This window comes from Schistocerca nitens, chromosome 4 (genome assembly GCF_023898315.1).
Source record: "Schistocerca nitens isolate TAMUIC-IGC-003100 chromosome 4, iqSchNite1.1, whole genome shotgun sequence".
Taxonomy (NCBI): Eukaryota; Metazoa; Arthropoda; class Insecta; order Orthoptera; family Acrididae; genus Schistocerca; species Schistocerca nitens.
Genome location: NC_064617.1, coordinates 407,451,985 through 407,467,753, shown reverse-complemented (window position 1 = coordinate 407,467,753; position 15,769 = coordinate 407,451,985). Strand labels below are relative to the sequence as shown.

The window sequence follows — 15,769 nt, the reverse complement described above, 5'->3', positions numbered from 1 at the left end:
CCTAAACAAGCTCAGTAAATATGGAATTGGGTGGTACTGTTCAGGCAACCTTCAAATCTTATTTGGAAAACAGAAGACAGATTGCATCAGTTGAAGGAGCACTATCACAAGAAGTGAAGTCGGAATACAGTGTGCCATGGGGATCAGTAATGGCCCCCTTCCTATTCCTAATATTTATAAATGATTTAAGCTCTCATGGGCAGGACTTGCAGTTCACAGAAGACACAGTTCTGTGCTTAAAATGCATTGGTGTCAGTAAGGCTCAAGAACAAGTAGATACTTTGCATGATGCATGACACAGGACAGTTGTCCAGCAGTAGCTGTTAAAATTAAGTCTCAAACCATCTATATACTAAAATTCAGTCATTGGAGGTGGTGAAATTTCAAGGACAGATGTCACAAAATGTACTACAAAAAACACTGTACATTTTAAAAGAGTTCTTTGACAGTCAAACAGCAAATTGAACTCCCTAAACAATTCACTGCTATATGAAATGAAGTGAACATGTACTTTTAAAAAATTTCTCACTCTGTATGCCATTATGTGTTATGCTGTACTTATGCAAATTTGTTCTGTATTATTATTCATACTTATGCTAATTTTTTTTCATATTATAATGCTTGTGCAATCTTAATTTTTTAACACTGACACAGTCTATCCATTTTTGACTAGCGAACGATGTAGATATGGTAATAAATGGTGATAAACATGCTCTGTGCTTAATTATTTTAAATTAGCTGAATTATTATTTAAACAAAGCAAAGACCACAATTGAATAACAACAATATGAAAAGGATAGTAGCTTTAACAAGTTCAGTGAAATACTGTATTTCATAAATTCTTTTGTGATAGAAACAGTGTGTGTGTGTGTGGGGGGGGGGGGGGGGGGGCGCTCATTCACTATTTCCAGTAGGAAATCAAATGTGACTTTAAATGCGAACATTTTTAGGTTAGGCTTTACCATGACTGTTACTGACATTAAATGAAACAAGTTTACTGTTACCAGTCACCGTTGATTGGTAACAGTAAACTTGTTGTTTCATTTAAATAAAATGTGAGTTAAATAACTTTTTCTTCTGGAATGAAAGAATATAATTAGAATATATCTGTTTCTGATATTACAGGCACATTGCAGATCTGGCAGGGAATTCTAACATCATACTGCCTGTGCCAGCTTTTAATGTGATTAATGGAGGAAGTCATGCTGGTAACAAGTTAGCAATGCAGGAATTTATGATATTACCAACTGGAGCAAAAAACTTCACAGAAGCCATGAAAATTGGTAGTGAAGTTTATCATAACTTAAAAAGTGTGATAAAGAGTCGCTTTGGCCTTGATGCTACTGCTGTAGGGGATGAAGGAGGATTTGCACCAAATATACAGAACAATAAGGAGGCTCTGTCTCTTATATCAGAGGCTATTACAAAAGCTGGATATACTGGACTTGTGGAAATTGGAATGGATGTTGCTGCATCAGAGTTTTATAAGTAAGCTTTACTGTATTATCATAAATAAAATCTTTTTAAGGTATCTGTACATAATTTAGAGATATTGACCATATTAATGTAAGATGCACAATAACTGTTTACTAGTCTCTGAAAAAAAGGGCTGAGGGATAAACCAATAAGAAACATGCTTCAATGCATACACACTGTACAAAAAATATTGTAATGAAAAAAGCAGAGTAGAATTCATGATTAGTCTTGGAGAATAGTTGCCCATATCCTCTCCACAATGAAGGTCATCAATTGGATGTCTATCTTGAATAGTGAAAGTGTTTTATATTACTGCCAGATATTTTCCAGAATTTTTGCCAGCCATACAAGAAAGGCCTTTGAAAAGAGACATGTTATTTGTGTGCAGAATATGAGCTGCTTTTCTGTGCAGCATCATGTTTTAAAAGAGGAAAATGACCTGTAATTGTGAAACTAAAATTTCATTCTCTTAATTCAATTAATACATTATAGTCAGTCATAATCCATTCTAGATTTAGATCATAAACCAAAGTTATCAAAGAAATGTTTTAATGAGCTGTGAAACAGCAAGGAGTGACTATCCAGTTCGTTCTTATAACACTCCCTCATTTCATCTCAGGTTGCTAACAAAACATACACAGTACATACACGTTACAATAATTACAATGATAATCTAATAGTCCCCCCCCCCTCCCCCCATGAACCACGGACCTTGCCATTGGTGGGGAGGCTTGTGTGCCTCAGCGATACAGATAGCCATGCCTAGATGCAACCACAACAGAGAGGTATTCTGTTGAGAGGCCAGACAAACTTGTGGTTCCTGAAGAGGGGCAGCAGCCTTTTCCGTAGTTGCAGGGGCAACAGTCGGATGATTGACTGATCTGGCCTTGTAACATAAACCAAAACGGCCTTGCTGTGCTGGTACTGTAAACGGCTGAAAGCAAGAGGAAATTACGCCCATAATTTTTCCTGAGGGCATGCAGCTTTACTATATGGTTAAATGATGATGGCGTCCTCTTGGGTAAAATATTCCGGAGGTAAAATAGTCCCCCATTCGGATCTCTCGTTGGGGACTACTCAGGAGGGCATTGTTATCAGGAGAAAGAAAACTGGCATTCTATGTATTGGAGCATGGAATGTCAGATTCCTTAATTGAGCAGGTAAGTTAGAAAATTTAAAAAGGGAAATGGGTAAGTTAAAGATAGATATAGTGGGAATTAGTGAAGTTCGGTGGCAGGAGGAAGACGACATCTGGTCAGGTGAATGCAGGGTTATAAATACAAAATCAAGTAGGGGTACTGCAGGAGTAGGTTCAATAATGAATAAAAAAATAGGAGCACGGGTAAGCCACTACGAACAGCATAGTGAATGCATTATTGTAGCCAAGATAGACACGGAGCCTATGCCTATCACAGTAGTACAAGTTTATATGCCAACTAGCTCTGCAGATGACGAAGAGATTGATGAAATGTATGAAGACATAAAAGAAATTATTCAGATACTGAAGGGAGACCAAAATTTAATAGTGATGGGTGACTGGAATTCAATAGTAGGAAAAGGAAGATAAGGAAAAGTAGTAGGTGAATATGGAATGGGGATAAGGAATGAAAGAGGAAGCCATCTGGTAGAATTTTGCACAGAGCATTGTTTAATCATAGCTAACACTTGGTTCAAGAATCATGAAAGGAGGTTGTATACATGGTATAGCCTGGAGACACTGGAAGGTTTCAGATAGATTATATAATGGCAAGACACAGATTTAGGAATCACGTTTTAAATTGTAAGACATTTCCAGGGGCAGATGTGGACTCTGACCACAACCTATTTGCTATGACCTGTAGATTAAAACTGAAGAAACTGCAAAAAGGTGGGAATTTAAGGAGATGGGACCTGGATAAACTGAAAGGACCAGGGGTTATAGAGAGTTTCAGAAGAGCATTAGGGAACAATTGACAAGAATGGGGGAAAGAAATACAGTAGAAGAACAATGGGTAGCTTTGAGAGATAAAATAGTGAAGGCAGCAGAGGTTCAAGTAGGTAAAAATATGAGGGCTCATAGAAATACTTGGGTAACAGAAGATGTATTGAATTTAATTGATGAAAGGAGAAAATATAAAAATGCAGTAAATGAAGCAGCTAAAAAGGAATACAAACGTCTCAAAAGTGAGCTCGACTCGAGGTGCAAAATGGCTAAGCAGGGATGGCTAGAGGACGAATGTAATTATGTAGAGGCATATATCACTAGGGGTAAGATAGATGTTGCCTACAGGAAAATTAAAGCGACCTTTGGGGAAAACAGAACCACTTGTATGATTATCAAAAGCTCAGATGGGAAATCAGTCATAAGCAAAGAAGGGAACAGAAAAGTGGGAGTATATAGAGGGTCTGAACAAGGGTGATGTACTTGAGGACAATATTATGGAAATTGAAGAGGATGTAGATATGATACTGCGTGAAGAGTTTGATATAGCCCTGAAAGACCTAAGTCGAAACAAGGCCCTGGGAGTAGACAACATTCCATTAGAACTACTGATAGTCTTGGGAGAGTCAGCCCTGACAAAACTCTACCATCTGATGAGCAAGATGTATGAGACAGGCAAAATACCCTCAGACTTCAAGAAGACTATAATAATTCCAATCCCAAAGAAAGCAGATGCTCACAGATGTGAAAATTACCGAACTATCAGTTTATTAAGTCATGGTTGCAAAATACTATCACGAATTCTTTACAGACGAATGGAAAAACTGGTAGAAGCTGACCTCGGGGAGGATCAGTTTGGAACAAGTGAGGCGATACTGACCCTAAGACTTGTCTTAGAAGAAAGATTAAAGAAGTGCAACCCTATGTTTCTAGCATTTGTAGACTTAGAGAAAGCTTTTGACAATGTTGACTGGAATACTCTCTTTCAAATTCTGAAGGTGACAGGGGTAAAATGCAGGGAGCGAAAGGCTATGTACAGTTTGTACAGAAATCAGACGGCAGTTATAAGAGTCGAGGGGCATGTAAGGGAAGCAGTGGTTGGGAAGGGAGTGAGACAGCGTTGTAGCCTATCCCTATTGTTATTCAGTCTGTATATTGAACAAGCAATAAAGGAAATTAAAATCCATGGAGAAGAAGTAAAAACTTTGAAGTTTGCTGATGACATTGTAATTCTGTCAGAGACAGCAAAGGACCTGGAAGAGCAGTTGAATGGAATGGACAGTGTCTTGAAAGAAAGATATAAGATGAACATCAACAAAAGCAAAACAAGGGTAATGGAATCTAGTCAAATTAAGTTGGGCGATGCTGAGGGAATTAGATTAGGAAATGAGACACTTAAAGTAGTAGATGAGTTTTGCTATTTTTGGAGCAAACAACTGATGATGATTGAAGTAGAGAGGATATAAAATGTAGACTGGCAATGACAAGGAAAGCGTTTCTGAAGAAGAGAAATTTGTTAACATCGAGTCGTTCCTGAAAGTATTTGTATGGAGTGTGGCCATGTGTGGAAGTGAAACATGGACGATAAATAGTTTGGACAAAAAGAGAATAGTATCTTTCGAAATGTGGTGCTACAGAAGAATGCTGCAGATTAGATGGGTAGATCCCATAACTAAAGAGGAGGTATTGAATAGAATTGGGGAGAAGAGGAGTTTGTGGCACAACTTGTCAAGAAGAAGGGATCGGTTGGTAGGACATGTTCTGAGGCATCAAGGGATCACAAATTTAGCATTGGAGGGCAGCATGGAGGGTAAAAATCGTAGAGGGAGATCAGGAGATGAATACACTAAGCAGATTCAGAAGGATGTAGGTTGCAGTAAGTACTGGGAGATGAAGAAGCTTGCACAGGATAGAGTAGCATGGAGAGCTGCATTAAACCAGTCTCTTGACTGATTACCACAACAACAACAACAATCTTATAGTTAGTTTATCTAAAATATTTGATTTAATGAAATATTATTGATTTACTATTGTGAAAACCACATGAAGCAGAAATTTTTAACGAGCAAGCAGGCGTTTGGCTCTTAATTGGTATAGCTCATTTGAAAGCCCTCATTCCCCTCTTTTAACAAGTTTGTTTCTTTTTCCGAAAACTTTGTATTTAAAAAGTTATCTGTATTCAGAAATTTTGTTTTCTAGAATGTTTGAATGTTAAAATGTACTTCTATCCAAAATGCATTACCACAGTTTGACAGCTCTGATTTTTCAGTTTCCAAAAATGTAAATTTTTCTCTAAAATGACATGTTAGCTTTGAGAATTTCATGTAAAATTTGGTAATCCCCTTTTAAAGTTAACTGCTCTCCTTTAACATAGTACCTTAGCAATAATTTCGCCATTTTCTAATTATTCTGCTTTTAGCTGCATATTGTGCCTTTGTTCCTTTTAATTTTTATATTCGTACCTGCAGTGGAATTTCAATTTTACGTTTTTCATGATTGTACACCATAAATTTATAACCACCATGAGAAACCCATGAAATAATTGCTGAAAATTCCTCAATTTTATTTTTCTTCCTAGTAAGGATTGCCTCGATTTTATATTCTTACTCAACATCTTGCTTGACTTCATCCTGTTTTCTTCCTATTAATATGTGTTGAGACTGAACGAGTCATAAGTGGCACGAAAGACAGATGGTTCACACTGCGAGTGGTGGCAGAGTTAAGGGAATATTGTAGGCTGTTTTGGAGAGGAGAGACATGAGAGGAAATGCTGACAAAATCCACGTTCAGTGTTCCCAACACAGTTTGCAACAATTCACTTTACTAGGCAGTATTGATACAGCTACTGCTAGGCTGCGGCAAATATAGGAAAACAGGACATGCAAACAGAAAGTGTTCAAAATGTTTTGGACAGATCCAACACGTGATGAAGGGGCCTAGCTGCCACCTATTCTTGTGCCACATATAACTCAATCCATTTTTTTGCATGTATTTGCAATGTACTGTATTCAGCAACAAGATTGATCATCAACCTTTTAAATTCAAACACTGAGGCTCGAAGAATATGCTCGGTCAGACTCAAGGAACAGTCATTTCCAGCTAGTGAGCTCTTATTGGCTGGGGACTTGTTACGTCACCCAACAGCCAGTACAGTCACCACACCACACTAACACACATAATAAGTTTACATACCCTATGAAACATTCAAAACTCCTAAAGTACTGGATTATAAAGTGTAAACAGCCACAGATGCTATAAATCAAAGTCGCTGTGAGAATTTCATTCTTCTCCTATTAATATGTGTTGAGACTGAACGAGTCATAAGTGGCACGAAAGACAGATGGTTCACACAACAGCATACTTAGGTTCAGTTCAGTAGTTATACCTCATATACCCTTCACTATCGTAATTAATTTTACTTTCAGTCTTTCTGGTCAGAGCCTGTCAACAGAATCTGGAATGTATCATGCCTCTACCAATTGCAGCCATCGTAGGCTACTCCATATGCTACATTCAGCAGCTCAGTTAACAGGACATGTTCAGTGAACAATTGTGCAATGGCTTGTGTGTCTTTATTGCAGTCTTCAGTGGTGTTTAATGCATTGTGATGGCAGACAGAATGTTATAAAGTAATAGTTTGCTGTGACAGAGAAACAGTGAAATTACAGCAGGCGTAACTTTATTTCACATTCATTGGAAAATCCAGGATGGAATGAAACAATATAATGAACAGGACAGTTGTTACTCATCATATAGCGGAGATGCTGAGCCGCAGAAAGACATAACAAAAAGACAATTGGAAAGTTAGCTTTTGGCCAACAAAGCCTTTGTCAAAGATAGACAGCATACACACCCAGACACACACTCATGCAAACGCAACTCACACACACATGATCACAGTCTTTGGCAGCTAGACTGGCTCCAGCTGCCAGCCTGTCATGTGTGTGTAAGTTACGTTTGTTTGTATATAGGTGTGTATGCTGTCTATTTTTGATAAAAGCCTTGTTGGCTGAAAGCTAACTTTCCAATAGTCTTTTTGTTGTGCCTTTCTGTGACTCAGCATCTCTGCTACACGGTGAGTAGCATCTGTCCTTTTTGTTATATTGTTTCATATTCATTGGTATAAAAAAGTACCATATGTGCAAATGGCACACATTGGCAACACTGCAAATTGCTCCACTTCGACTACTCAGCACAGTGAACAAGGGAAGTGTACATGCAATACACTAGAGGTCACTACGCTCACATCGCCAAAGTATACTGCACTGCCATTGGCTACAGAAGGAACATACACACCCCCGTGTTAGATTCCGATAGTTTTAACCATACTTTACAGCTTTCAGTTTAATTCACCATGTTCATCATTTTTTGCTTTTTTCTGGATGAGCACAAAGGAAAGAGCTCTCAAAAGCGTGTGTTTTGACATATAATTTGTAGTTGTAGCATGTCAGAAAATAGCTCAATTATCTTGTACCCAGATACCAACTACAGTTTTTTGCCAAGTTTTACTTGCTGTTAAACATCTGTGATTTTTTAAGAACTGATGAAATTCATTACCTCAAATTATTGTTTAAATATTGTGTTATACATTTAATTTCCTTCACTTTTACAGATTTTGTACAATGTAATGGTGAGGATTACAGTTTTCAATCATATGTGTCAATTACATATGCTTTTGCTCGTATTTTTGGGGTTATAACATTTTCCTTGATTCAGAATTTTTCACGTTTTTGCATTTTTTAAGTCTGGATCACACAAAAACATAAAATAGTTGTTTCACTGTAACAATCTTGTATTACAGTAAATTGTAATTTTCCAAATTATGCTCATATAAAAATAAGTATAGTGTGCAAAGTCTCAGATAGTCTATGCTCAAGGGAGAAAATGTGATTTTCAGTTCATGTTAGCTGTCATTATGTACGAGGGTTGGAACTTTAATAGTGGCAAATATTTATTTACAACTTACACAAAGAAGACACATGTTTCAAAGTTTCACAGCATTAACCCCTTACCAGCAATGTGGAAGTCATAGGACACATTTAGCAGTGCCAGATGTGTTGATACATCGAGTGGAGCGGTCTACTTCCTGACGAATCTCTGTAACAGTTATGAAATGAATTCCATAAAGTGGTTCCTTCATTTCAGGAATCAAGCCCCATTGATCGACCAAACCAGATGCAAGTTAGTACCACACGAGACCTGGCATTGTCCTACAAAATGATGGGCGGATCCTGCAGAAAGTGCCACTGCTTCTTTCTCTAAGCTGTTCATTTTTGGAACACAGCATGCACAGTCCCAGGACTTAAGCCCTTGTGCTTTCAACTTGATTCCTGAGATGAAGGAAGCACTTGTTTGCATTCGTTTCAGAAATGTCACAGAGATTCGGGAAGTAGACCTCACCTCTCGAACTATCAACACAACTGGCACTGCTAAAGCTATCCTATGAGTTCCACATCACTGACAACTGGTTATACACAATTATGGTGAATACTCTGAAGGACAGTAAAACTTTGAAACATTTATCTATTTTGTATAATTTAATAAATATTTGCCACTATTAAAGTTCCAACGTTCGTAAATATCATGTAAGTGGTCTGTGTTTTGTGACCAAAATGTAACCATCTATGGGACAATATGAAGGATAACATTCATAAGCATCATGTAGTTTTCATTTAGCTAGTGCCAAACTGTTAAAATGTGAAAGCATTATGTCCATCAACATTGTGTAAAGGAATATATTAGTCTGCCACCTGTGGACTTTGTAGATTTTTGTTAATCAGTGTAAGTGACTGATTATGTCAAATATTGAGACTCCTGAAAGTTTCAAAGCTGTTCACCAACAAGGGAACATTTGGTGGCAATAAATATTAAGAGATTGAAAATCAGTTGCTGTAGTATTGCGTATTTTCTTTTACAAACATTCGTCAATCCTATATAGCAGGAGAATGGCTCAGCATAACAGTTTGTGGCTTGTATTGCCCTTGGAGTCTTTTGTGATGGCCTCCAGGATGTGGAACATGTCAGAAAAACAACAATACATGACAAATATTTACAACTAAAACAAATAAGATAATGTACCATTCCACAGGTCACAAGTGGAATGATCATCACTTTTTAATGAACACTATATGAAGGAGTCATTTTACAAATACTAATGCACTGAATTTAAAATTAAAAAGTTTTTTTATTTATTCATGAACATATAATACAACTACTATAATACTTATTTACAATGAACACATTACTGCACTGAAATGGCACAGAAGTTAGATTGTACTTACACACACACACACACACACACACACACACACACACAAACAAAATTCAAGCTTTCGCAACCCACGGTTGCTTCATCAGGAAAGAGGGAAGGAGAGGCAAAGACGAAAGGATGTGGGTTTTAAGGGAGAGGGTAAGGAGTCATTCCAATCCCGGGAGCTGAAAGACTTACCTTAGGGGGGAAAAGGGACAGATATACACTCGCACACACACACATATCCATCCGCACATATACAGACACAAGCAGACATATGTAAGGACAAAGAGTTCGGGCAGAGATGTCAGTCGAGGCGGAAGTACAGAGGCAAAGAAGTTGTTGAATGACAGGTGAGGTATGAGCGGAGGCAACTTGAAATTAATGGAGGTTGAGGCCTGGTGGGTAACGGGAAGAGAGGATATATTGAAGTCTTGTGTCTGCTTGTGTCTGTAAACATCAGTCCAGTGAATGTCTCTGAGGAGTGTCCTAAAATAATCAATTTTTGACTTATTGAGTACCCTCTTGAGCTCAGATTTAACAGATTTTATATCCTGTTCAGTATTAACATTTAACAGAAGGAGCTGCATGTCATGGTCTGAGACGCCATTGACTATTGGTTTTGTAATATAATTTTGTTCATTGGACTTTTCTATAAAGATATTATCAATGGCTGTTTGTGAGCAATTGGCTACCCTAGTGGGAAACTTGACAGTGGGAATTACGTTGAATGACAGTGTTACTAACTCAAATAAGTTCTTATTGGGAGAGTCTTTAAGGAAATCTACATTGAAATCACCAGCTTTTGACAGCTGACTCCACCACCATCATCAGGAGTCAAAATCACTGACTGTTGGTGCTGGGTCAGTGTTATGCTTACATAGATGCAGTAGCAGTGTTTAGAACCTTCCAGAGAGGATTAAAGTTACATATGCACAGAAGGCAAGTTGGGCAGCTCATAGCAGCTGCATCCTGCCACGGAACCTAGTGATGTCATGTGGTGTGAGGGGCTGGTGACACTTTTGAAACTGCTGCTCCCATTCCCTACAAGTACCAGGCCACCATCTGTGCTTTGATTGATCTCCAAAGCCTGACAAATGCCTTACTAAGCGTGTACTACTGATCTCTGTTAAAATTATTGCTGTTTACTCTAATTTCAGACCTTCCTTTTATATTAGAATCCCAATATGATGATGTTAGAGCCAAAACTTTCAAATTGTTTTTTTATGTTCATTTTGTAGGCATTTGTTCAGCCACAGCTGAGTTCTCAAGTTCCCTTTGCCTAATATGTCATGGGTGCTCTGCACAGAAATCAGCAAGTGGAAAAGTTTGTGCTAAATGCTACCACATTCACAGAGGGCACCAGACACTATACATGCCAGGAATTCAAAGACTTATGTTGTCTTTAACGGGGCAGAACATATCTCATGGGCTTGGAGGCAGGCTGGTACACTGGTCCCAGTCCACATCATTTCTGCATGCATCCTATTTTGCTAATCACTGCTGCATAGCATGGAAGGAATGCAACAGCTTAGCACCCTCCACTGATTCACAAGGTGTCTTTCATCGGTGGCACTTAAAGCTTTTGCAGTTTGTCCTTGCCGAATCCAAAGCTAACAAACTGGGAAGATCCTATTGAATGTTATGGAACCATAGAAGACAGAGTTCTAGGTATGCAAGCTTACATGTGGTGGCCATTGTCTGAGGAACTGTTATTTATGTGCACTCGATAATCTCAGGGGGACCCAGGAGATCCCGGGTTCGAGTCCCGGTCGGGGCACACATTTTCAACTGTCCACATCGAGGTATATCAACAACACCTGTCAGCAGCTGAGGGTTTCAGTTAGTCATCATTTATTCCAGGGAAAAGCTGCACGGTCATCAACAGTATTCTGTTCTTTCAAGAACAGTTACTGTCTTCACGTATATAGTTAAAGGCTAACCAGCCATTGACTTTCGTCTGTGCAAATGCACACATGTTGCCCAAACTCTTACAGGAATCGCCAAAGCGTGCGTGAGTAATGAGTGAGTGAATGGGCAAATGTCTATAAGGTACATTACATATGTGGAATTTTGGACAGTTGGGAATGTGAGTCTCACGGGAAGCATGCAAGGGATAAGTCCTTGCAGTCGCGCTATTCATCTGTGTCCTCGGTGGCTCAGATGGATGGAGCGTCTGCCATGTAAGCAGGAGATCCCGGGTTTGAGTCCCGGTCGGGCACACATTTTCAACTGTCCACATCGAGGTATATCAACAACACCTGTCGGCAGCTGAGGGTTTCAGTTAGTCATCATTTATTCCAGGGAAAAGCTGCACGGTCATCAACAGTATTCTGTTCTTTCGAGAACAGTTACTGTCTTCATGTATATAAAACGTGTTGAGAAGAGCTAGTCTTCAACTAGCAAATGATGCACAAATAACAACTGCATCTGACCCCATACACCTCCATGATGAATGATTGAGGATGACATGACAGTTAGTTGACTATCACATGGGCTTCATGGCCTGATTGTGTGGTTCCCTTTTTTCTGTTTTTGTATTGTCAATTTTATTATTATTAATGAATTTACTTGTGGGTAAATTAGGCACAACCCTTCCCCCTTCCCCCCCCCCCCCCCCTATTCTTTCCGGCATTCATGTATATTAAAAATGTGTGCATTGTCTACCTGCTGTAAGAATACCCACAATTACAAAGTATTTTATAAGGGCTGAGTTTGTGGGTTGATGTCATCCTTCATAGGACTTAGAATATGTCAAATTTTTGATAAAGATTTGGAGATGATGTATATTGCTTTGACTTTGATGGTTTATCTTTACCATCACTTAAGCACTGAAGAGTAGGGATGTGCTTCTTGATGATATTTTTATTTTGTATGCCCTTTCTTAGATAGTATGGGAAATGTAAATTAACAAAGATGGAACTAATGGTCTTCCTATTACAAAACCATAATAGAACACTTAAATAAGATGACAGCACATGAAATGTATGCTGTTTAAGTAATATAAATCAAAATTATATCTATTATCTTCAGTAAATAGGATGGGCTGCAGTTGAGTATTGTGTGTGACTCAGCAATTGTGAAGTTAAAAAGGGCAGAACAGTTATATAGTGAATACATTGCCTTATATGAAAATTTAATAGGCACCACTAATAGCATGACCAGTATAACTGCATAAGATCAATACTGTGAACCATGTAGTAGTTAGTAGCTAGCAGCTAACAAGAACCACTGCATAAAAAAGGGGATACATCTGATGTCAACAACTACCACCCAATCTATCTTCTGACTGCCTTATCCAAAATTCTTGAAAAAGTAATGTATTGCAGAGTAGCTTCACACCTTTATAAAAATAAAGTTGTAACAAAATGTCAGTTTGGTTTCCAGAAGGGTTTTCAACGGAAAATGCTATATATACTTTCACTGATGAAATATTAAATGCTCTGAGTAACCGGAAGTCATCTGTCGGGATTTTTTGTGATCTATCAAAGGCTTTTGATTGTGTAAATCGTGGAATACTTCTAGATAAGCTCAAGTGCTGTGGTATCAATGGGACAGTGCTCAACTGGTTTAAATCGTACCTAACTGGAAGAGTGCAGAAACTTGAAATAAGCAGTTCACATAATATGCAAAAAACTGGTGATTTCTCAAACTGGGGAACAATCAAGAATGGGGTGCCGCAAGGTTCAGTCTTGGGTCCTCTGCTGGTCTTAATATATATTAATGACTTGCCATTCTGTATTCACGAAAATGCAAAGCTGGTACTTTTTGCCAATGATACAAGTATAGCTATCACACCCAACAGACAATAATTAACTGGTGAAATTGTAAACGATGTTTTTCAGAAAATCATTAAGTGGCTCTCTGCAAATCGGCTCTCACTAAACTTTGACAAATCACAGTATATACAGTTCCACACAGTAAATGGAATGATACCATTAATAAATATAGACTTCAATCAGAAATCGGTAGCTAAGCTAGAATATTCAAAATTTCTAGGTGTATGCATTGATGAGGGGTTGAACTGGAAAAAACACACTGAGGATCTGCTGAAACGCTTGAGTTCAGCTACTTATGCTATTAGGGTCATTGCAAATTTTGGCGAGATATATCTCAGTAAATTAGCTTATCATGCCTATTTTCATTCTCTGCTTTCGTATGGCATCATATTCTGGGGTAACTCATCATTGAGTAAAAGTGTGTTCATTGCACAAAAGCGTGTAATCAGAATAATTGTTGGAGCTCATCCACGATCATCCTGCAGACACTTATTTAAAGAGCTAGAGATCTTCACTGTAGCCTTGCAATATATATATTCACTTATGAAATTTGTTATTAACAATCCGAACAAATTCAAAAGTAATAGCAGTGTACATGGCTACAACACTAAGAGAAAGGATGATCTTCACTACTCAAGGTTAAATCAAACTTTGGCTCAGAAGGGGGTAAATTGTGCTGCCACAAAAGCCTTTGGTCACTTACCTAATAGCATCAAAAGTCTGACATAGAGCCATATAGCATTTAAAAAGAAATTAAAAGAATTTCTTAATGGCAACTCCTTCTACTCATTAGATGAATTTTTGGATAGTAAGTGGGTAATTCCCCCCCCCCCCCCCAAAAAAAAAAGAAAAAGTAATTTAAAAATATTAAGTGTCATGTAATATTTTATGTAATGTAATATCTTGTATAGACACCTTTTATTAACCTGACACGTTCCACATCATTACGAAGTGTCGTATTCATGATCTATGGAACAAGTACTAATCTAATCTAATCTAAGTGCCTGGGGAGTACTGCTCCAAAAATCACAGACTTTGAACCACTTGATGTGGCTTGAAGCACAAAAAGACTCTATTCCATAATAAGTCCTCAAGCTGATGTATTTGTACATTACTGTCTAAGCTGTTTGCTGTTGATGGATTACTGATGTGTGTATTCATATAGACTCCTCGTAATAACATTCTGATGTATATTTTTTTAATCTTCTAGGGATGGCATGTATGATCTTGATTTTAAAAATCCAAACTCAGACAGGGGCCAGTGGGCCAGTATGGATAAACTAGCAGAGATATATTCTGATTTCATTAGAGAGTACCCATTAGTGTCTATTGAAGATCCATTTGATCAAGATCACTTTGATGCTTGGACCACCTTTACATCACAAGTAAATATTCAAATTGTTGGAGATGATCTCACTGTTACCAATCCAAAACGTATCGCACTAGCAGCAGAGAAGAAAGCCTGCAACTGTTTGTTGTTAAAAGTGAATCAGATTGGTACTGTGACAGAGAGCATCCGAGCCCATCTCTTGGCAAAATCGAATGGCTGGGGTACAATGGTGTCTCATCGATCTGGAGAAACAGAAGACTTTTTCATAGCTGATCTTGTTGTAGGACTAGGAACTGGACAGGTATGATAAATTCTCACAATTTCTATTTTTTAAATCAGTTAAATAGAGGAAGTAAGTAAACAGAGTATTCGAGATATAAAGTATGAATCACAAGAAACACTGTGACCCAGATTGAAATTCACAGCTGTTGAATGATGAGAATATTGTTATGCTCTGAGGAATTGTACAATAGTTGTTGACATATCAAGCCTGCGTAACTACAAACTCGCATCTTAATCATGTAATTGATGTTTCAAGACTGAAAAGATGAATCTTCTCTCATTAAGAGTTACACACAGACACACTAGGCTATGTATACAGAGTTCAGAATTTAACAATCTGACTGTGATGAATTCTGTGCTGTTAAAAACTGTCCCATTGTGATATGGAGGTTTAAAATATGGCTTGAAGATGCCTACAACCTTCCTCTGCAGTGATACGAAAGTGTGGCACCACATGACACTCCTCAGCTGAGTGGCACTATGCCACTGCACTATCGCCTGCTGGTTGCATTCAAAGTGTGAGGGGTGCCAAAAAAATTGCCTATCCTGCCGGTGCCTAGGAATTGGTGAATGAGAGTCCTTGTTCATGCACATTTTAAGGTGCACATCTGAGGGTGTCACTAAACTGTGGGGTCTTAGAGGGACTGTTTGCTGTTTCATTCATGGGTGTGTAAGTGTGGCAGCCCCCCATACTGCCATGCACACATTATAGGTGAGTGTGAAAAAGGAGG

The 15,769-nt window shown here is 38.2% G+C and overlaps 1 protein-coding gene across 1 annotated transcript in view; it reads left to right on the top strand.

The window, feature by feature from the left end:
- Positions 1 to 15,769, top strand: part of LOC126251992 (enolase-like) — a 115,238-nt gene that overhangs the window by 58,634 nt on the left and 40,835 nt on the right. The window contains exons 5-6 of the mRNA XM_049952772.1: positions 1,126 to 1,488; positions 14,637 to 15,057. Coding sequence (XP_049808729.1) covers positions 1,126 to 1,488; positions 14,637 to 15,057 — 784 coding nt within the window. The remainder of the gene's footprint in view (positions 1 to 1,125; positions 1,489 to 14,636; positions 15,058 to 15,769) is intronic.